The sequence below is a fragment of the Trifolium pratense genome, linkage group LG2 (genome assembly GCF_020283565.1).
Source record: "Trifolium pratense cultivar HEN17-A07 linkage group LG2, ARS_RC_1.1, whole genome shotgun sequence".
In the NCBI taxonomy this organism is placed as follows: Eukaryota; Viridiplantae; Streptophyta; class Magnoliopsida; order Fabales; family Fabaceae; genus Trifolium; species Trifolium pratense.
Genome location: NC_060060.1, coordinates 15173523 through 15197668, shown reverse-complemented (window position 1 = coordinate 15197668; position 24146 = coordinate 15173523). Strand labels below are relative to the sequence as shown.

Genomic DNA, 24146 nt, shown 5'->3' with positions numbered 1-24146 from the left:
CCCTAAAAAGAGGTCTAAATAGGACCAAACTGATTAACGGATATGTCTTTAAGGGACCTATTCGGACCTTTTTTTCTTTAAGGGACCTATTTAGACCTTTTTTTCTTTAAGGGACCAATATGAAACCAAAAATGTCTTTAAAGGACCATTTTATTAATTAAACCTTTAAAAAACTAGAGCGGATGTCTCTGTCATTTAAGGGTAACCTTAAGGAAGGTGATTGTAAATTTTTCAAAAGAAAAGGCTTATATATATAAAAAAGAAGTACAAGAAAACAGACCGAACAACACCCTAGGCACTACCAGAGCAGGCACGGAGAGGTAAGCACAAGAGCGACAATCTCAGGAAACAACCAACTCGACGGCCACGCCACTAATCAAATTGGACTAGAATCCTCCAAAAAACACAATATGCGTCAGCACAGGACTGATTCAAAAAATGTAACACTGCTGCATTCTGAGAATTGAACTCAAACGCAAAACATTTGATTTGGCTGGAAGAAATTATTTATTATTATTGTTTTTGCAACAACTGGAAGATATTTCTTACCATCTCATCAAAGTAATCTTAAGTTAAATAATATATGTATATTTTAATGTGAATATGTCTAAATAATATTTAAAATTGTAAACATAGAAATATATATTTTGTGTGAACGTTTTGTGTTGGCGGACTGCTGCAAATACTCGAACAAGAAGATGATGAAAATAGACATGATGATGGTGCACATAAATTCCAAAGCGTGCGTGGACACATAAAGCTTTAGGTTCGATTCGTCCCCACCACCAGTTTATGTAAACCAAATGCAAATGGGTTCATCGGCGAATCCCTTTCAGGATATTTTGGAAACCTTGACATGGATTGCACTTACACATCAATCATATCGATCAACGATATTTTACGGAATAAAGTTTCTTCAATGACCCTTGTGCCCTAGAGAAATGAAGAAATGATTTAGAAATAGTTTAGACAGAATCGTGACTCATGGAAACACATAATTTCTGTTATGTATTTTCTGTCTCCTAAGTGTCTCTATTTATAGAGAAACTTATGTCAAATGATGGAGGGACACAACCTTTAAAAGTCTTTCAAAAATGTAAATTTGAATTTCAAATTAACGATTACAACCTTTCAAATATATTTTGGAAAATCTCCAACATATTTTCCTATGATGAAAGCTACCAAACAATAGATGTAGGGATGACAATGGGTGCCCATGAGTGCGGGTTTGATACTACCCAAACCTATATCCATATATCCGGGTGCCACCCGAACCCAAACCTAAACCTAGTCAATTCAAGTTTTGTCCGTTGACTTGGGTTTGGGTTCAGGTGGATCTATCGGGTTTGAGATTTCCTGTTATCCTTAATAGATGCACATGTATATGATAATGGAAACTATAATTCCAAATCCACTACTAACATAGTAACGTACCCAAGTGGATTTCTTAAGTTACTCATAATTCCAAATCCACTAACTTTATCAATTTCCATGGACTTTAGATATCGTTTGTGGGAAGTGAAGTATATGCTATCAATAATTAGCCAAAACAATATTAACAATTATCTATACGGTATGATTCTATTAGTCTTGGTCAATTTCAACATATGTATAATAATGGAAGCTCCAATTCCAAATCCACTAATGGAATTTCCATGAACTTCATTTCCACTAAATTGCGTAAAGGTTACGGTTAGGAATAGACTTTTTTTTTGTTTTGTTAAAAAAGGGAACACAAGACCCAGAAAAGAGAACTACAAGAGATTAATTGGGATAGCTACTAGCTACCCCAGCAATATAAGCTCTTAACAGAAAACTAACAGAGTTGGACTACACTCATAAAAATTCAAGAGACAAAAGATACACTAAAATAGTCTTATAATTGAGAGTTGAGCCTAATTCAATTTTACAAAATCAGCTTATAAGGTGAGGATTACCTCTTACAATTATAAACCCACGTTCAGGCCAATTCACATCCGATGTGACAGTTAATTTTATGGTATAGGAGTGTTGAATCCGAATCATGTAAATAAGGAAATGTGTATATAACGGTTGAAACAAGACAACTTTTTAGGTATGTCTTCAAATAAATAACGTCTTTTCAATTTCATGAAATAATATTGATGATTTTGGTTGATCATCATTGATCTGTTATTGCTCCATCAAATCAGAAAACAGAAAATTAAGAGATGAACATCCTCTGCTGTATACAAGTGTGTTAAATAGAAATTTCATTGAGAGGTATTCATTTTATCAACTTGGTGTTCTGAATTTGTATATATGCATGATCTACAATTTTTGCACCCACAGTTTTAACTACAAAGAAATGAAAGAAAATACTTGACAAAGAAATGAAATTGAAGATAAATATGGGAGAAGTATCAATTCTCATTTCATTGAAACAGAAAGCAATACAACATTAATTACTTATTTATAGCAACTAGTAGGTTGCAGGCAAATCTACATTGAACACAATCATACAGAATCAAATGTTGCTAACCAAATTCACTAAATAACTAGAAATTTTCACATGTGCTTCCAGCAGAACCATTCAGTTTCTTAACAACATGGCATCAAGTTGAATACAGTTCTATTTCCACAAACGACCTTACAAATTTAGTTCAGCTTTGATTACTAATGAAGAGCGCGAACACCTGAAATTTCAATCAAGAAGAAGCACATTAATACCATTGTATTTTGCTGTTTAGAAACTTGAAATGCACAATAAGATTATTAAAATCAAATAATAATCCATAAGCAATTAATGAGTTTGTTATCATTCAAATAAGCATATAAAAATATCAGTTTATCTCACCGGCAAGAAAGGCCTTTTTGATTATGATAAGTTCTCTATTAACTTCCACAATATTCATTCTTTCTTTTGGTGACTCCATCGAACAAACAAGTCCAATCTTAAAAAGTGAAACTAAGCACTGCTCTATCCTTGGAATAAGATTCTCACTGTTTCCATCTTGTATTGAAACTCCAGCATCTCTTGATACAATATGTGGGTCTAAAATCTTTATAAGATTATCAGGAAATGAAATCCGAAGAAAGTTATGCAGATTTTGACCATCTTCCAAAGTTTCATCGGTGGGTCTTCTACCAGTAAGCATTTCCAATATTAGAATTCCAAAGCTATACATGTCACCACATGTGGACACTTCAGAACCCATTCCATACTCTAACATATGTAGCAAAAGAGATTAATAATATGTCCCTAACTAGTATAATATTAAGTCTGCACCGAAATATAGAAGGATTGAAAGAAACAAAGTAATATTCAAGAATTTAGAACTTACCCGGGGGAGCATAGCCAACAGTTCCCTTTATTCCAATTGTACTGGTAACTGTATGGGAGGTACCGCCAATGGTGAAGATGAGTCTTGATATGCCAAAATCACTCACATGTGCAACCATGTCATTATCAAGAAGGACATTGCTTGGCTTTAGATCACAGTGAATGACCAACTGCTCACATTCATGATGAAGATAATGTAATGCAGAAGCAACATCGATAATGATGTTTAATCTTTGACCGAGGTCCAATGTTGTTGGAGGCTCTGCATTTAAAATCTCAGGATGCAACCATTGTTCTAAGCTTCCATTTTTCATGTAATCAAAAACTAAAGCTTTAAATTCTTGGCCTGTGTAATCTGTACTCGAACAACATGTTAAGATCTTAACTAAATTTCGGTGTCTAATATTTTTGAGTGCATTACATTCAACAATAAAACTCTTGTGAGCTCCCTGTTTTTGTAGGTTCAAGACCTTTACAGCAACAAAATTATCTTCTGACACAAGATTTCCTCGGTACACAGAACCAAAACTTCCTGAGCCTATCAAGTTTCTAGTTGAGAACCCATCGGTTCCTCGATGTAAGGTTTGATATGAAACCTTAGTTAGTTGATCAATTGTTGGTGAATCAAAAGATCGTTTTTTATTTCTTTTCCTCATCCAATAGGTAGTTATAATAAATGAAAGAATGAGAAGGAAAGAAACCACACTAACTATCACTATTATCATCCTGAATTTATGGTGTTTTGGGTGTTTTATGCCCTTGATATGGCATGGTGGTAGATGCAGTTGTGCAATACCTCCACAAAGCTTATTGTTTCCACTAATTGCTACTTGGGTTGCATTTCCAAATACACCATGTGTCGGCACCTCACCTTCCAACATGTTGAAAGAAACATTCAAGTATTCTAAGCTAGAGATGTTTTGCATAGCATCAGGAATTGGTCCGTAGAATTGATTGCTTGAAAGGTCTAAATATCGCAGACCTTTGTGAGAAGCCAAAGAGGATGGTATTGTTCCATTGAAGGAGTTCCCTTCCAAAAGAAGGTATTCTAAGCTTGTGCATTCACCAATAGTTTCGGGAATATTCCCAGACAAATGATTCTCAGAGACGTCTAGCCAATCTATATTTTTTAGCATACCCACTTCTCTTGGTAAGCTACCACTCAAAGAGTTATGTGACAAGTCCAAGATGTTTGTTAAAGAAAAAAGAGTAAAAACCTCTAAAGGTATGGTTCCTCTAATCTTATTATGCGAAAGTTCTAAAATTTGTAATTTTTGACAGTTTCCTATGCTCCGAGGAATATTTCCTTCAAACATATTATGCTGTAAATTCAAATCAAACAATTGACTGAGATTGGTTATAAAGTGTGGTATATCCCCCGACAACTTGTTTTCGCTCAAAGATAACACTTGCATCTTTTGAAATTTCCCAAATGTAGTTGGAATAATTCCTTCGAAGTGGTTTGATCCCATGGCCAATAAAATTAAGCCAATTAAATTGCCTAATTCTCTAGGAATTTTTCCTGTTATCTGATTAGCTCCAACATGTATGTTAGTAAGTTCAGTGGATAAATTGCCAATGTAATTTGGCAAATTACCTCCAAAATTATTATCGGATATAGAAAATGCTTCTAGTTTACTGCAGTTTGTCAAAGATTTTAAAAAATGCAAATCCTTAGTTGAATTATAGCCTAAATTGTTCAATTCTAAAATCAGAAAATGTAAATCTTTTAGCCTTCCTAGACTTGGAACTTGTCCAACAAAATGATTACTACTTATATCAAATAAAATGATGGAAGAAGATGAATTCAAGGAAGTGGGGATTAGACCTGAAAATTGATTTCCTCCCATTTCTAAATATTGGAGATTGGGGAGGGTGTGGAACATGTTGAATGGAAGAGGGCCATGAAAGTTATTCAATGGCATGTTAAGCATAGTAAGTGATGTGATGTTGTAAAGACAAAAAGGAGGGCTACCTGACAAATTGTTCAGACCCACAGCTAAAAATGTCAAGTTTTTTAGCAGACAAATTGCTTGTGGAATATCTCCTTCTAAGTTGTTATGACCAAAATTTAACTGCTTTATGGATGAAAAATTCCCTATGAATGAAGGGATTTCTCCGGTTAATTTGTTACTAGAAACAGACAAGGTTTGCAGCATTTTCAAAGAGGCAATTTCAATTGGTATTTTACCAATGAGATTGTTCCTATCCAAGATTAACCATTTAAGATTGGTGCAATATGTCAAGTTTGTAGGAATTTTACCTACAAATGAGTTATAATCGAGATAAAGTTGTTGCAATTGTAGCAACTGACCCAACTCCTGTGTGATTTCTCCAAAGAAGCTATTATTTCTAAGGTTGAGATTTTTTAGAAAAGTGAGATTGGCAACATGGGGAGATAAAGATCCATGTAACCTATATCCTTCTAAATTCAACCCTATAACTCTTTGATGCATGGGGCTGCATGTGATTCCACGCCACTTACAAAAGTGGATGGACGAATTCCAAGATTCCAGACTTTTATACGGATCAGTGGATATTGATTCTTTGAATTTGAGCAATGCAAAATAATCTGTTTGGTTTCCTAATATTGCAGCCACGGCCACAATTAAATTGAAGGTAAACAGAAAAAGCAGAAAAAGTGTAGGTGACAAGAAAGAAAATGACTTCATTTGATTTAGAAGAAAGAAGTAGCTAGGTTTTGTGGGAACAGAGAGGAAGCATGCATATGCATATAAATACTGGTGGAAATGGACTATATAACGTAATGGAAATTTAAATTTTTATTAACTTCACACACCAAAAAAAAAAAACAGATAGAGATTATATTGAATAGTCAAGTCAATTGATTGAACAGATAGAGATTATATCAAACAATAGATGCACATGTATATGATAATGGAAGCTATAATTCCAAATCCACTACAAACATAGTAACGTACCCAAGTGGATTTCTTAAGTTACTCATAATTCCAAATCCACTAACTTAATCAATTTCCATGGACTTTAGATATCGTTTGTGGGAAGTGAAGTATATGCTATCATATCAATAATTAGCCAAAACAATATTAACAATTATCTATACGGTATGATTCTATTAGTCTTCGTCAATTTCAACATGTATAATAATGGAAGCTCCAATTCCAAATCCACTAATGGAATTTCCATGAACTTCATTTCCACTAAATTGAGTAAAGGTTACGGTTAGGAATACACTTTTTTTTTGTTTTGTTAAAAAAGGGGACACAAGACCCATAAAAGAGAACTACAAGAGATTAATTGGGGTAGCTAGTTTGGGGTAGCTACCCCAGCAATATAAGCTCTTAACAGAAAACTAACAGGAGTTGGACTACACTCATAAAAATTCAAGAGACAAAAGACACACTAATAGTCTTATAATTGAGAGTTGAGCATAACTCAATTCTACAAAACCAACTTGTAAGATGAGAATTGCCTCTTACTTATAAACCCACGTTCAGGCCAACTCGCATCCGATGTGAGACTTCTTAACAGTTAATTTTATGGTAGGAGTGTTGAATCCGAATCATGTAAATAAGGAAATGTGTATATAACGGTTGAAACAAGACAACGTTTTAGGTATGTCTTCAAATAAATAACGTCTTTTCAATTTCATGAAATAATATTGATGATTTTGGTTGATCTGTTATTGCTCCATCAAATCAGAAAACAGAAAATTAAGAGATGAACATCCTCTGCTGTATCCAAGTGTGTTAAATACAAATTTCTTTGAGAGGTATTCATTTTATCAACTTGGTGTTCTGAATTTGTATATATGCATGATCTACAATTTTTGCACCCACAGTTTTAACTACAAAGAAATGAAAGAAAATACTTGACAAAGAAATGAAATTGAAGATAAATATTGGAGAAGTATCAATTCTCATTTCATTGAAACAGAAAGCAATACAACATTAATTACTTATTTATAGCAACTAGTAGATTGCAGGCAAATCATACAGAACCAAATGTTCCAAACCGAAGTCACTGAATAACTAGAAATTGTCACATGTGCTTACAGAAGAACCATTCAGTTTCTTAACAACATGGCATCAAGTTGAATACAGTTCTCTTTCCACAAACGACTGTAGAAATTTAGTTCAGCTTTGATTACTAATTATGAGCGCGAACACCTGGAATTTCAATCAAGAAGAAGCACATTATTACCATTGTATTTTGCTGTTTAGGAACTTGAAATGCACAATAAGATTATTAAAATCAAATAATAATCCATAAGCAATTAATGAGTTTGTTATCATTCAAATAAGCATATATAAATATCAGTTTATCTCACCGGCAAGAAAGGCCTTTTTGATTATGATTAGTTCTCTATTGACTTTCACAATATTCATTCTTTCTTTTGGTGACTCCATCGAACAAACAAGTCCAATCTTAAAAAGTGAAACTAAGCAAGTACTGCTCTACCCTTGGAATAAGATTCTCATTGTTTCCATCTTGTATTGAAACTCCAGCATCTCTTGATAAAATATGTGGGTCTAAAATCTTTATAAGATTATCAGGAAATGAAATCCAAACAAAGTTATGCAGATTTTTACCATCTTCCAAAGTTTCGTCGGTTGGTCTTCTACCAGTAAGCATTTCCAACACAAGGATTCCAAAGCTATACATGTCACCACATGTGGACACTTCAGAACCCATTCCATACTAGGAAAAGTGATTAATAATATGTCCCTAGCTAGTATAATATTAAGTCTGCACCGAAATATAGAAGGATTGAAAGATACCCGGGGGAGCATAGCCAACAGTTCCCTTTATTCCAATTGTACTGGTATCTGTATGGGAGGTACCGCCAATGGTGAAGATGAGTCTTGATATGCCAAAATCACTCACATGTGCAACCATGTCATTATCAAGAAGGACATTGCTTGGCTTTAGATCACAGTGAATGACCAATTGCTCACATTCATGATGAAGTTAATGTAATGCAGAAGCAACATCGATAATGATGTTTAATCTTTGACCGAGGTCCAATGTTGTTGGAAGCTCTGCATTTAAAATCTCAGGATGCAACCATTGTTCTAAGCTTCCATTTTTCATGTAATCAAAAACTAAAGCTTTAAATTCTTGGCCTTTGTAATCTGTACTAGAACAACATGTTAAAATCTTAACTAAATTTCGGTGTCTAATATTTCTGAGTGCATTATATTCAACAATGAAACTCTTGTGAGCTCCCCTTTTTTGGAGGTTCAGGACCTTTATAGCAACATTATCTTCTGACATAAGATTTCCTCTGTACACAGAACCAAAACTTCCTGAGCCTATCAAGTTTCTAGTCGAGAACCCATCAGTTCCTTGATGTAAGGCTTGATACGAAACCTTAGTTAGTTGATCAATTGTTGGTGAATCGACAGATCGTTTTTGATTTCTTTTCTTCATCCAGTTGATAATTATAACAAATGAAAGATGAAAAGAAAAGAAATCACACCAACTATCGCAACTATCAACTTGACTTTATGGTGTTTTGCATGTTTCCTAGACATGATGGTAAATGCATATGTGAAATACCTCCACAAAGCTTGTTGTTTCCAATCAGTGCTACTTGAGTTGCATTTCCAAAGACGCCATTAGTTTCCAACCAGTGCTACTTGATTCTGATTGTGGCTTTAACCAGTAAAGGCCAGCATGCCTAGGGATGAAACTATAATTCCAAATGCACTAACTCAATTTCTATGGACTTTTAGATTGTTTATGGGAAGTGAATTACTATATTATATGTTATCTAAATATATGGACTTCAATTCCATTAATTTTTTCTTTCAAAAGAAAAAATTCCACTAATTTCCATGAATTTTACTTATTGATCATCCTGGAAATAGTCTTATGTGGTTTCTGATGTGGGATGTTGCTGTTGCGGAGGTGGCCTAGTGGCCACACACAGGAAAGGAGAAGGGTTGAAGCCTAAGGTCTTAGTCAGTAGTATATAAGAAAACTATAGGTTTCTTAATTATGACCAAATAAATTGTACACACAATTGTGGTCATAGATTGTGGTTTTGCATCCAAGAGTTTCTATGTTACTGAGTTAACCTGCAATGTATATGTATTCTCAAGTTTCATACAAGAAATTTCAGATTTGTAGAAGTAAAGTTGAAACATGTAGGACTTTGGAAATATTGGGCTTTTGTGTTCTGTGTTCGATAATTAGACGGTGAGCTAAACTACCGTTGAGCTGACAAAATAACCTATTATGAACATGAGTGAAGGCGGTGCGAGAGCATCCATGATTTTCTTTTTGGTCCCTATGTATTATATATCCTTGAATTAAATGGTATACTAGGTGGAGAAAAACATAAAAATCCAAAAATACAATAGAACTACTATGATTCAAAATATCCTGTAGGCATTAAGATTTATTTGAAGATCTTACCATCAAACATAAGTCAAATGCAAAGGTCCTGCATGAGAGGTCAAATCAGAAGCCATGTCACTCTATCTACTCACCCTGGTCTCAAGGTTTTGGTTGGTAGTGAATTAATGATTGATCACAATCTATGGAAAAAGCTAAAGATCATGCACTGTTGGATTGGCTAAAAGCTAAAGATCAAAACAGTTTTATGTGACAGGGTTTTAATTAGCTGCGGCGATAAAATGCAATTGTTGGGATGAAGGGTCAATTTAGAAATCTCATGTTTAGTGACCGAAATTTTTTGGTCACATTAGCGACCAAATTAGAAACCAATTTACTTAACTTTATAGTAAAATATATAGTTTCGTTGCTAAATCAGTCACAAATGAAATGAGTTTTAGACCAAAGAGACCAAATATTAGCGATCCAATTAGAGACCGAAAATTAGTTACGGAAAAAAAGTTGGTCGGAACAGTAATTCCTTCCCTTCAATCTGAATTTGATTATGATTCCCTCAATTCTGATTTTGATGATCCAAAAACCCTAAATACCATCATAAACCCTCAATTCCATCTCATTCTCACCACCAGATAATAATTCCGCTGCCGGAACCACCAGACAAGGTTGTCGCCTCAGTGTCATCAAGAAACATCCTCCGTGCTGCTATTGAGGAGAGTTCACGGAAGACCACGCCAGTTGAGCTGATACCCTGATTGGTGTTCATTTACAATGTTGTTAACTGCCTTCCAAGTGTTTGATGAAATGCCAACACTCCAAGTGGCTGTTTGGAATGCCATCTTTATCCAAAGGTCTTCAAAGAGTGAATATTAAACCTATTAAATGAACATTTACCAACATGTTGCATTGGTACTCTTTGAAGTTTTTTATTTATTGAAGACTATCAAAGGAAACCTTTTGGTTAGGCTTCATGTAGTTAATTCTCTTAAAACTAAGTGTTTTAATCTTTGTGGTGTTTTTGTTGCTTATGAGGAACTTGCAGTAGAATATGCCCTTCACATTTATGTCACTCCTAATTAGTATATGTTAGTCAATATTGTGAGCATAGTTTGGCTTAAAGATGCTTTGGTAGTGTTTAGAAACATGTAGTAGACTGATTTGTATTGTATTTGAATTTTGTTTCAGTGCTTGAGGTTGGTGACGGAGTTTTTGAAGTTTTGTCCACTTGGGTGGTATTGATTTTGATAAGGTTGGACTTGTTCTTCCTTACTCTAGTTCTATTTAATAATTATAAATGTATTGATCAACATATGTTTATTGACAGTTTCTTATTTTCATCTGTTTGATATTTAGAGTTGTTGATTGGTTGGCTGGAAATTTCAAGAAGATGAAGGTATAGACCTTTTGAAAGACAAACAAGCTCTTTAGCGACTTACCGAGACAGCCGAGAAAGCAAACATGGAGCTTTCATCATTGACTCAAACAAACATCAGGTATTTGCTTTGTCATTGAGCAACTCACACTCTTTTCTCGTGCTTTATGACTGTATGACTCTGCCTCGTAAGATTTGTGCATCCTTAAGCAAGAATTAAATTTTTTTTTTTTTTTAAAACTTGGTATCCGGCCCTAGGACCGACTAATTCAAGGGGGCCAAGCAAGAATTAAAATTTTGATTCTGATTGTGGCTTTAACCAGTGGAGGGAAGCATGCCTAGGGATGAAACTATGATTCCAAACCCACTAACTTAATTTCCATGGACTTTTAGATTGTGTATGGGAAGTGAATTATATTATTTGTTATCTAAATATGGACTTCAATCCCACTATTTTTTGCTTTCAAAAGAAAAAATTCCACTAATTTCCATGAACTTTACCTATTTGATCTTCCTGGAAATTGTGTAAAAGTTATTACTAATATATAATTCAGGACACTTCTTAAGCAAAGTGTGTGTGTGTGTGTGGGGGTGGGGGGGGGGGGGGGGGGGGCATGAGGTGGTCCCGATTGTCGTCTTTGCTGTTACTATGGCGAGCATTGCAACTGTTGCAGTGCGAAATAATTTTAGCACCACTTTACCATTACACTATTTACCCATCAAAGCAGAGTCTCGGTTTTCTCTGTAAATATTGATTGGGAAGTTGCTAGAAATACACCGTTGAAGACTATTTAAGGTCAGATTTTTCATTATAACTAAAGTAGATATCTTAATATGTTGATAAATCCAGATACCTAAAAATTCATTTCAGACAATTGAACCTTGATCTGGGGTTCATAAATTTTTATTTTTGGTCAGAAGATTTTTAAATGAACATGGCCGAAATAGTCTTATGTGGTTTCTGATGTGGGATGTTGCCGTTGCGGAGGTGGCCTAGTGGCCACACACAGGAAGCGAGAAGGGTGGAAGCCTAAGGTCTAACCCACATAAATTGTTTCATTCTAGTGGAGACAATACTTCATAATTAGAACTAGAACTTTTAACTATTGATGCCAAACACAACATTGTAGTATAGCTATGCTTTTGTTTAACCACTTTTATGAATGTTACTGTTATATAACTACCTTAGTCAGTAGTATAGAAGAAAACTGTTAGGTTTTTTTTATGACCAAATAAATTGTACACTCATAGATTGCGGTTTCACTGAAGGAGCCAGTAATATCTAAGACCTTTAAGAGAAGCCAAAGAGGACCGTATTGTTCCACTGAAGGAGTTCCCTTGCAAATGAAGGTCTTCTAAACTTGTGCATTCACCAATGGTTTCAGGAGTTATGTCAAGCTACCACTCAAAGAGTTATGTGACAAGTTCAATAAATTTGATAATGAAAAAAGATTAAAAATCTCTAAGGGAATGGTTCCTCTAAGGTTATTATTCGAAAGAAATAGATATTGTAAATGTTGGCAGTTTCCTATGCTTGGAGGAATATTTCCTTCTAACATGTTATCATGTAAACTAAAATCATACAATTGACTTAGATTTCCTACAAAGGTTGGTATATTTTACCTGAAAGCTTGTTTGCACCCAATTGTAACTTTTGCATCTTTTGGAACTTCCCAAAAGTAGTTGGAATAATTCCTTCAAATAGGTTATCTTGCATGAACAAGAGAGTTAGGCCAACTAGGTGTCATAATTCAGCAGGAATTTTTCCAGATATCATATTAAACCCAAGATATAGTTCACTAAGTTCAGAGGAGAAATTGCCTATGGAATTTGATAGAATGCCTTCAAAATTATTATTGTATACAGAAACCACTTGCAACTTACTACAATTTGTCAAAGATTCTAAAAACACTAAATCCTTTGTTGAATTGCCACCTAGATTGTTGAATTCCAAATTTAGCAATACTAGATATTTTAGCCTTCCTAGAGTTGGAACATGTCACACAAAAAAATTGTTACTAATATCAAATAATCCAAAGATAGAAGATGCATTTAGAATATATGGAAGTTGGAATTGGACCAGAGATTTGATTTCTACCAATTTCAAAATATTGGAGATTGGGGAGAGTGTTGAACATGTTGAGTGGAAGAGAGCCATGAAAGTTATTCACGGCTAGTGCGAGCATAATAAGTGATTGTTTACTTAGAAGGAATCATACCAGACAAATTGTTCACATCCACTAGTAAAATTGTCAAATTTTTGAGCCGACATATTTCTTGTGGAATATTTCCCTCTAAATTGTTATGATGTACCTTAAAACCCGTTAAACATGAAAGATTCCCTATGAATGTAGGGATTTCACCAATTAAATTGTTTCTCCGAAAATTTATAAGCCGGAGCTTTTTCAAAGAGCCAATTTCAATTGGGATTTCACCAATGAGGTTGTTCCCATCCAAGAAAAGGTCTTTGAGATTGGGGCAATTTGTCAAATTTGTAGGAATTTCACCTTCAAATGAGTTATTGGTAAGATAAAGTTGTTGCAATTGTGAGATTTTTTAGAAAAGTGAGATTGGTAACATGGGGAGATAAAGATCCATGTAAGTTATATCCTTCTAAATTCAACCCTATAACTCTTTGATGCATGGGGCTGCATGTGATTCCATGCCACTTGCAGAAGTGGATGGAAGCATTCCAAGACTCAAGAGTTTTATATGGATCACTAGAAATTGATTCTTTGAATTTGAGCAATGCCAAATGATCAGTTTGATTTCCTAATGCAACTGTTACAATTGTTTTTGGAGCAAAGCACATTAAATATAAGGTGAACATAAAAAGAATAGGTGGTAAGAAAGAATAAGGCTTCATTTGGTTGAGTAGTAAGAGGTTTATGCTTTATAGCTTTACTTGGGTTTGATAATTATGTGGGAAGAAGCATGCATTTAAATACTGGTGGCAAGAAAAGAAAAGAAAGAGATTTCTACAAAAATGAAAAAGAAAGATTATATTTAATTTATTTCATAAACTTTCATAGAAATAGTGTCTCACCTTTCCTTGACTTACCGAAGCTTGTGAGAAATTAAGGTTTCTGGCTTTCTGCTATTGCTATACTTTTGGAGGGAAATAGTTTTCGCATATTTAAATATAGGCAAAATGTATTTAGAGGTCTTTGAAGTTTTGTATTAGTAACGGTTGGATCGATGCTTTAAATTTTTTAGGTAACAGTTAGGTCTTTTAATTTTTTAGGTAACATATGTTAGAGGAGATTAACCGGAGGTGTAACGGTGCAACAAATTAGAAAGTTTTTTTTTTTTTTTTGGCCAAAAGTTAGAAAGTTAAATGACCTAATTGTATATAAACGTGAAACTTAAAGGACTTTTGGATACATTTTTATTATAACCTAAAATTGAAATGTAATGTCATATATAGATAAATTATCTAAAATGTTATTAATCTTTTTTTTTTATTATAAAAAAAGGGGGAGGGGATAGTGCCTAAGTCCAAGGCAAGGTACATTTGAGAATTTGTTTGCCACCCTACCTACATTTCGCACGCCATACGCATTTCCATATTTACCATTCCGCTACTTAAGTAACAGATATTATTAAAATGAGAAATTTTGAAAATGTCGTCCACCACTTAAGTTACAGACCTGTCGGTGGTCATATCTCCTGCCACACTCAAAGGTCTGCCAAGTGGCCAATTTTTTGGGTCTTTGGTAACTGTCAATGATCAAGGACGGTGGCCAATTTGATCAGACGAGTCCAATTGAGGAGACAAAGGCCACCAAGGAGGTACAAGACGACCTTATCAACGACAAGCAGTTGATTTTCAAAAGAAGGAATCCCATTCATATATAAATGGTCACCCCCTACCTTAACGAGTGCAAGAGCGTCAAAAAGATTCTCTTAAAGTCAGTGGATCAACAAGGAGCTAGGCTCATCCCTGGGGTCTTTAATTTTGTTTCTTTTCGAGTTGTAATTTCTTTCTTGCCAAGTATTGTTTGTTTTAAAATTGTAACTTTTGACTAGTGTAGTTTAGCCAATGAAATTCAACCAAAAAATCTATGCATTGGAACCTTTTCTTTGCATTTCTTTGTCATTCTCATTTCTTCTAAAATACTCCCTTAGTTTATTGTTTACTTTTTTCTTTAGTTTAGTGGTTTTTTAGTTTAGTTATTTTAGGCATAAACGGCCTCAATGTCCATCGTTGATTAGTCATGATGATCTCATTCATGTTCTTTGATGACAGTGATTGAGATCGTTATGCTAATCGACAAGAGACTCTTTGAGGCCTATTAGGATCGTTATGACTAATCGAAAGGGATCCATCGAGATCTATTTTTACCCCAATAGGACTGATTGTGGGAGGTCCCCAAAAGTCGGCTTTTACCCACCCAAGAAGAGTACTGATCATTATGACTAATCGAATGTAATCTTTCTTTAAAATGTAATGAAATGAATAAAATTATTCTCACAGGGCTTCTAGGAGGCGTGGAATATTAAATCGTGCAAACTTTTGAATTTTTTTCTACTTATGTAAAATATTAGTTGCTTGACTTCAAACTTGAGAATCGTGTGTTTTGGGGAGGAAACAACTATTGCTAGTCATTCATCGACCATCATTAGATTAGTCTTGCCCTGCTTAATACGTTCCCTATGATATGAGTGCTCTTTATTTTTATCATAAAAAGTTAAAAACCAATACTAACATTTCAGCATCACATTCTTTTTTTTTTGACTACCCTCCACTCTTAATACTTAATTTATAGCTTCTCTCTACATGCCCATTACACCTAATTCATCTGAATCCACTAAACAAAGTACCTTTACAGCAAATAACAATATTTTTCTAAAACTTTTTATATCCATAATCAATTCTTCACTGTCCCTTCTTTTGTTTTTGCAAACTTGTTTGATGTCCATTCATTAGATGTGAACATTCTTATCAATTCCCCTTTGTTCTCCATGGCCATTTTCCTCTTACTTCTTCACAATTTGTATCCTCCTCTTCTGATATCTAGTTATTTGAATTGCAAATTTTACAATCTCTCCTGTTTTTAATCAGGCTGAATTCTTTCGGTAAACATCTTATTCAGATATGTGTCAATACACCTTTGAGGTAGATAATTTTAATTGGTTCACAAATAATATTTATTAATTCTTAGACCTAATAGAATTTTCCACCTCAGCGGTCTACTAGTACATATCCAAATAAAATGTATCCCTCTAATGTGATCAAAGTTATAAAGAGATACATACATTCAATTCAATAGATAAAAAGCATAATTTCTATGTCATAAAGAAATATTAAACTGTCACATTTGATCCAAACCAGATAGGGGAAAATAAGCATAAATTAAAAACTTTGAAAAATAAACCCATGTAGAAAGTATAACCAACATGATATCACATAATCAGAGAGGTATTAATACATTGGATGGATAACAAACATAAATCATAACTAGCATCCAACAAATCACTCCTCAGCTAAACCCTAGAGCTCTGAAAGCTCCGTTTGCTTGTCGTATTCTCGTCTTCTGTTGGCAACTTCTTTTCTGAAGATCAAGCTTAAATAAACAAAAAGATAAATAAACTTAAAAACAAGTTTAGAATAAAAGAAAGCAAGAAAAACAAGGAAAGTAATAGTATGATGATACCTAAGCATCGTGTGTTTTGTGGTCGTACTTAATGCAATTCTTCTTTATTGAGCCTCAGTAGGAAAGAAACTTTTAATGATATTGAGCTCCCTTATAACATCAACCATATTCATTCTTTCTTTTGGTGATTCCACTGAACAAGAAAGTGCAATACTAAAAATTGCAAGTAAACATTTCTCTAAATTAGGATGTATAATACCACCAAGGTTCCCATTGTCAGTATTGTGGTCTAATTCAATGGGGAGATCTAGAATAGACTGGTCCACAATATGGAAAAGGTGATTTGGAATTGAATGTTTCACATAATTATGGAGATTATGATCGTCTTTGAACATTTCATCTGTTGGTCTTCTTCCAGTTAACATTTCTAATATCAGTATTCCAAAGCTATACATATCACCTTCAATTGACACCTCAGATCCCATTCCATACTCTGAAATGTAATGCATAAAATTCTTATAGTTAGAAGAAATAAGAACTAAAAGTTGAAACTCACAAATTTTACAACTTAATAAAATAATGTCAAGTCCTACCTAGGGGTGCATAGCCAACTGTTCCCTTTATTCCAATTGTGCTACTTTGCATTAGAGATATTCCAACACTTGGGAGCAACCTTGCTAAGCCAAAATCACTCACTCGAGCTAGCAGTGAGTCATTGAGAAGAACATTTGCAGGCTTTAAATCACAATGGACAACAGGTTGCTCGCATTCGTAGTGAAGATAACAAAATGCTGATGCAACATCAATAATAATATTTAACCTTTGCTCAAGAGTCAATGATTTTGGTTGATCCGGAATTTCTGTTGTGGGATGCAACCAACTTTCTAAGTTTCCATTACTCATGTACTCAAATATGAGAGCTTTAAACTCATTGCCTTTGTAATCTATGCTTGAACAACATGTCAAAATTTTAACCAGATTTCGGTGTCTAATATTTTTTAGTGCAGTACATTCAGCAATGAAACTCTTCTGGGCTCCCGTTTTATTAAGGTTTAGGACTTTTATGGCAACAAATCCATCAACTGACTCGAGCTTTCCTTTGTAGACAGAACCAAAATTTCCTAATCCTATCAAGTTACTTGTTGAAAATCCATTGGTTGCATTGTGCAGTTTTTTGTATGAAATCGGAACCATTTGGTCATTTATTTGTGAATCAAATTTTTTTGTTTTGTCTATTCTCCTCATCCAATAGATTGTTATAATAAATATCATAATGAGAAGAAAAGAAATCCCGCTAACTATCACAACTATCTCCTTGAAGTTATTGTGTTTAGTATGGCATGGCGGTAGATGCAACTCCAAAATTCCTCCACAAAGATTTTTGTTCTGAGTCACTCCTAATGCACTTGAATTTCGAAAGACACCTTCACTTGGTACCTCTCCTTCCAACATGTTGAAAGACACATTGAAGTATTCTAAGAAAGAAATATTTTGCAGAAATTTTGGAATTGATCCAGACAATCGATTTCTTGAAAGGTCTAAGTATCGAAGACCTTTGAGAGATGCAAAAGAGGATGGTATGCTTCCATTGAATGAGTTCCCCATCAAAAGAATGTATTCTAAGCTTATGCATTCACCCAAGGTTCCAGGAATTTCACCAGTTAGATGATTTTCAGAGACATCAATCTGCTCAATATTCTGTAAATGACCGACTTCATCGGGTAGTTTGCCACATAACAAGTTTTGCGATAAGAATAGTCCTACTGTTAAAGATGAAAGACTGAAAACCTCTGAGGGTATCACTCCTGTAAGGTTGTTTTCTGAAAGGTATAACATTTGTAAGCTTTTACACTTCCCTATATTTGAAGGAATATTTCCTTCTAACATATTTTTCCCTAAACCCAAATGATACATCTGACTAAGGTTACCTATTGAAGCTGGAATTTCTCCTGACAACCTGTTTCCACGCAAATCTAACACTTGTATCTTTTGAAACTTTCCAATAGTAGAAGGAATTTTCCCTTCAAAATGGCTACTTTCCATGGTCAAGAGAATTAAGTTAATTAAATTTCCTATTTCTAAAGGAATTTGCCCAAATATTTGATTACCCCCAAGATACAGTCGACTAAGTTGGGTGGTTAAATTACCTATGTAACTTGGCAAACTACCTCCAAAATTATTAAAGGATATACCAAGTGTAGACAACTTACTAAAATTTGTGAGTGGTTTTAAGAACTCCAAATCCTTAGTTGAATTGTCACCTAGATTGTTGAGGTACAAATCTAGCCAATACAGATTTTGTAGCTTACCTAGACTTGGAACTTGCCCAAAAAAATGATTTTGACTGATATCAAAATGTGTCAAGGTAGATGCATTTGCAACTGAAGTGGGTATTAAACCTGAAATTTGATTTGTGCTAATTGCAAAACGTTGGAGGCTAGGGAGGGTGTGAAACAAGTTGGAGCAAAGAGAGCCATTAAAGTTATTCAATGAAGCTGAGATTATAGTAAGAAATGACATATTATAAACACAAGAAGAAAGTGTACCAGACAAGTTGTTGTCAACCACTGATAATTTAGTCAAGTGTTTGAGGCGACATACTTCTTGTGGAATAACTCCCTCTAAGTTGTTAAAACCTACATAAAAAGTTGTCAAGGATGAAAGGTTACCTAGGAATGGTGGGACTTCTCCGGTTAAATTGTTTTCCACAATCTTTAATGTCTGAAGCTTCCAAAGAAAGCCAATTTCAATTGGTATTTTACCAATCAGATGATTTCCACCTAAGTCTAAGCCTTTGAGATTATGCAAATTTGTTAAGTTTGTAGGAATTTCTCCTATGAAGGAGTTATTGGGGAGAGAGAGTTGTTGCAATCGAAACAATCGGCCTAATTCATGGGGAATTTTTTCAAAGAAGCAGTTGTTTCCGAGATTGAGACTTCTCAGAAAAGAGAGATTGCCAACATAAGGTGATAAGGATCCATGCAAGTCATGTCCCGATATGTTCATCTCTGTCACTCTTTGGTGTTTGAGGCTGCATGTGATTCCATGCCAGTTGCAAAAGTGGATGGAAGAATTCCAAGAATCTAAGGCTCCATTTGGATCATTGGATATTGATTCTTTGAATTTGAGCAATGCCAAATGATCGGTTTGATTTCCCAATGCTAAGGCCATAGTTTTATTTGAGCCAAACCAGATTATGCTTAAAGCAAGGAAAATATGCATATGATGGTTTGCATGCAAAAATATAGATAACGAGAAAAAAAAGGACTTCATTTCTCTATCTTGGAACAAGAAGTATATTTGATTATCGGTTTTCTTATTACATGCATTGTGCCTTTCTTATGGCTTTATGGCTATATATGTAAGAGTGATAAATATTCTACTGAAAACTATTGTGTGACTGTGTGGTGCATACTGCATAGTGGAACGAAGGCATGGCATTGACCCAGTCAAGACAATGGGTAGGGTATGAATATGGTACTATACTACTCATCTACATACCTGTAGTTTGAAAAAAAAATTCATATACATCCTATATATATGCGTGAGTAACAATCTTTATAACCGTGTCCATACTCTATGAGTATCTAACTACACATACACATACACTTTACTTGTATCTTTGTTAAAAATAAATCGATCAATTATAAAATATCACAATTTTAATAAAATTTAAAAAATAAAAAAATTTAAATGTTGACTAAAGAAAATTATAAACAAAATTATTACCAATCTCATGCTAAAGTCCATATATGTGTTGACATATTCACATTTTGTTTACATTATGTTATAAATAAACATTTTTATTAAAAGAGATAAGGATTAAAAGAGTTGGAAGTCTAGGATTTAAGTCTTGGCAAAGTGTAAAAAAAACTAACATAACAATTAATATGCTTACAATTTGCAATTAAAAAATAATTAAAAATGTGTAATAGTTGAATAGTGTTATTTTTTTTAAATTGATATACATATATTTTTTTTTACACAATATACATATATTATTATATGGGGTGGGGTGTATATTCATACCTGCACTCATACTTGCTCATTTTTGTGGATAATTATCTATATACATGTCCTTGCCTAACATACAAATTTTTACTATATCCATTGTAAATATTTTTATGAATACCCATCGAATACGAGTCAAATTGTCATCCCTGATCAACCCCAAAAGAGGTGGGATGGGTAGCTCAATAAGATAGTTGAGCTAAAGGTTAAGGAGCACGAGGACCTAGGTTCAAATCCTGATAAAGGAGAAAAAACTAACATAACATTGTAATACTAACAACTATCATTGTTTATAAAAAATAAAAAACTAGCCCAAAGACACAGCCCAAAGACACAGATAATTCCACGTAACTAATCGTTTGATGAATTTGTGTGCAACATTGTCACTCAAAATATTCTTTGGTATTTTCCGTGCCACAATTTTTTAATATCAACCATGAAAGAGACTTAAGTGATCCAAGTTATTTCACTTCCTTCTTCAAATTTCTTTTGTAGGAGTATTTTTTAAGGACCAACTAGATCACGATCGTGTTCCCTTTCATTGAAGATATGATACAATTTTTTTCTCGATTTAAGTTTTATCTTTGAACATTCATTATCATATCATTACTCATGCCCTGCACAATACGTTCCTTATGATGATAAAAACAAAAACTACCTTTTCAGTATAGCAATCGTTTCTTTCGGGGTAGAAAACTGAGTTTTTCTCTTCCCACCCCCGTATTTCTTTTCCATCTACCGTTATTTCATTTTTGCCCTTATATCAAAACTTCGGAACGCGTTTTCCGATGTTTTCCACAGTTTTTCTAGTTTAAATTCCGAAAACACATTCCGAAGTTTTTTTAAAGGAAAAACAAATTCGAAAAACACATTTCAAAATATTTATTCAAGGGCAAAAATGGGAAACCAGAAAGTGGAAAAGAAACACGAAAGATGAAGAGAGAAAAATTCTAGAAAACCGGCTTAAGATAATTAAGGCCAAAACTACGCTATGTGGACCAACCGATAATGAGCCAACATTACAATCTCACAATTACATTACTCAATTTGTGGAGAAAATTGCAAACACTTAACATAAATTTTGGGGTGAAGGAAACTCAAACTTAACACAACTGGCAAACCCTAATACATACAAAATTCTGAGAATGAATATCCACTTTGACACATGAAATCAATCTTCAATTCAAACTACCGTGTGTGAGTGTCTTAATGCAACATCTCAAACCATTTTAAGTATTGTTGACTATTCCACAAACCAACACGAGTCTTTTCACGGTGTTTGTCCTCACTTGCACAAAGAATAGAGCAAATAACAATATCAATAATCTAGCAACTATGTATAAAGAAAACCACACAATCAAACAAAAAAAAAAAAAAAAAGCTAAAGAGAGTAGTGGAATATAACACACCAAGATTGTTATCCATTTCGATCCAAATTGGCCTACGTCTAAGAGAGAGAGCAGTTCTTTCATTCACTATCGATGAGTCGTTACAAAAGACACAAAAGAATTACAAGAAAACATCTTAAAGAGTTCTACAAGAAGAAATCCTATTTTCTACCTTTTTCTCACAATATCTCATACAAGAGAATATCTCAAGAGGAATCCCCAATCAACAACTAATTATTAGAGAAAATTTTGACTCAACTCCACACTTGATATATTTCACTCAATCAACAACTAATTATTAGAGAAAATTTTGATTCTTCCTCCAATAATTTAGAGCTATCCAAGATGTTTCCCAATCTTAATTAATATCTCTCTCAGAAGGCACCAATCCTTAGACCTTGCTTAAGGATCTTCGCTTTGGTTCCTAAGATTCTCTAAGCATTTATTAAAAGGAAAATGCTAAACAGTGCCCCCGGGCACCGGTTAAGGGAACAAAAATAGTAATTTAGCATTGGAGTTGTGCAGTCAACTCCTCAAAAGTTTAAAAAATGTTATTTTCTATTCAAATTAACTTTCTTTTTTAGGTTTCCTTAACCAATTTTATAACTAGATTTGTGCGCGCTCGTTCTATTGAATTTCCACTAAGCTGCCAGATTCACCAACAAGATTAAGGGCCTGTTTGTTTCAGCTTTAGAAAAAAATATTTTTTCTTTGTATTTTTGAAAATGGATTTTGTAAAACCGTTTTTCAAAATATTATAAGTTTTTTTATATTCGTTTATTCTAAATTAAAACATCAATTTTGACATCATATAATATAAATATACATTATTGAAGAACAAAACATAGTCAAAATTGCAATTTTTTCAAAAAGTTGTATTTCAAAAATGATTTTTGTGAAAATCTATTTGAAATAGCTTCAAAATAAATGATTTTTTGAAATTTTGATATTCGAAAAAAATTTCAATAAAATCATGAAATACCTAAAATAACATTTTAAGAATAACTATTCAAACCAAATTTTTATTTGAATCTTTTATAAAAAAAAAATTTGTAAATTTTTATTTACACAAAATCATGTAACACTATAGAATCCATTTTTAAAAAAATCTCAAACAAACAGGACCTAAATTTCTGATAGAAAAATCCGTTTTTCCTACCGTTTTAGCTTTCTCGCGGCCTAGAATACCAGCCAGGCACAAATTTCCCAAAACACTAAGGCACACAAAATAATATTTATGCTTATATTCTGTGCATAAATTAGTTAATGTGAGTTTATGGTTTCAAACCAAACAGGGGTGGGATGGGTAGCTCAGCTTGTTGAATTATTTGATTTAAGGGTTCGTTTGATCTGCAAAATATAAATCCTGGACAGAACAGTACATGACAGTACAAGATAGAACAACACAAAACAAACGTTTACGGTATTGAACAAACTTTGTGTTGTACGATGTTTTGTGGACAAAGGTTATTTTGGTATTTTAGACAACTTGTGCTGAGGACAAAAAGTTGTCCCGTGAATCTGTGGGGGACAAGAATTTCAGTTTTTGTCCTGTCCCTTGACCCCCAGTTTGTCTAGTACCAGGAACAGTTTTAAAATCAAATACAGTACAACAGAAGTTGTCCTGTCCAGTCCCTTATTTTTTAGCAGATCAAACGCACCCTAAGAGTTATAGTTTGAGGACTAGAGTTCAAATCTTGATAAGGTATACCGGCCAAGCAGAAATTTCCCAAAACACCGAAAAAATGCAATTTGCAAGGCACACATAAAATGCTTTGAAAAAACCAATAGTTAGTTGGTTTAGTGGTGATTGATGATGAATTTGATAGGGAGGACTACCATTCGATTCCCTGCAACTGCGATCGGGAAGGGACTTGAACCACTTGATGCCAGAAGTGACACTCGAACCAGATTAGACGGTTCAGTGTACCGTATACTGGTGGTGAAAAAAAAAACTCCGAATATCCACTTTGACATATGAAATAGATCTTCAATCCAACTTAGCGTGGATGAGTGTCTTAAATGTAGTATCTCAAACTATTTTAAGTGTTGTTGACTATCTCACAAATCAACAAGAGTCTTTTCACCGTGTTTATCCTCACTTGCACAAAGAGTTGAGCAAATAACAATATCAA

At 33.9% G+C, this 24146-nt stretch overlaps 2 protein-coding genes, 1 long non-coding RNA gene and 1 pseudogene across 6 annotated transcripts; 1 reads left to right on the top strand and 3 right to left on the bottom strand.

Moving 5' to 3' along the window:
- Window positions 1-2370: 2370 nt before the first annotated feature.
- LOC123907505 (probable LRR receptor-like serine/threonine-protein kinase At3g47570) lies at window positions 2371-6183 on the bottom strand. The gene is made up of 3 exons (XM_045957806.1): window positions 3303-6183; window positions 2816-3184; window positions 2371-2654 (listed from the first exon to the last, which is right to left on the bottom strand). The coding sequence occupies exons 1-3, from the start codon at window positions 5971-5973 to the stop codon at window positions 2635-2637; spliced, it is 3060 nt and encodes a 1019-aa protein (XP_045813762.1). The 5' UTR covers window positions 5974-6183; the 3' UTR covers window positions 2371-2634.
- Window positions 6184-7151: 968 nt separating this feature from the next.
- Window positions 7152-13926, bottom strand: LOC123907502 (annotated as a pseudogene).
- Window positions 9645-12418, top strand: LOC123907503. 3 transcript variants are annotated; one of them, XR_006809248.1, is made up of 4 exons: window positions 9645-10494; window positions 10829-10892; window positions 10997-11136; window positions 12285-12418. It is a non-coding gene; the product is annotated as an uncharacterized LOC123907503 (long non-coding RNA). The 3 variants fall into 3 exon arrangements; XR_006809249.1 differs by having other exon boundaries at window positions 12267-12359; XR_006809247.1 differs by lacking the exon at window positions 12285-12418 and having other exon boundaries at window positions 10997-11587.
- Window positions 13927-16199: 2273 nt separating the features above from the next.
- Window positions 16200-19938, bottom strand: LOC123907499 (putative receptor-like protein kinase At3g47110). 2 transcript variants are annotated; one of them, XM_045957801.1, is made up of 3 exons: window positions 17206-19938; window positions 16673-17105; window positions 16200-16582 (listed from the first exon to the last, which is right to left on the bottom strand). In XM_045957801.1, the coding sequence occupies exons 1-2, from the start codon at window positions 19883-19885 to the stop codon at window positions 16717-16719; spliced, it is 3069 nt and encodes a 1022-aa protein (XP_045813757.1). In that variant the 5' UTR covers window positions 19886-19938; the 3' UTR covers window positions 16200-16582; window positions 16673-16716. The 2 variants fall into 2 exon arrangements, with proteins under 2 accessions (XP_045813757.1, XP_045813758.1); XM_045957802.1 differs by having other exon boundaries at window positions 16701-17105; window positions 17206-19924.
- Window positions 19939-24146: the final 4208 nt, after the last annotated feature.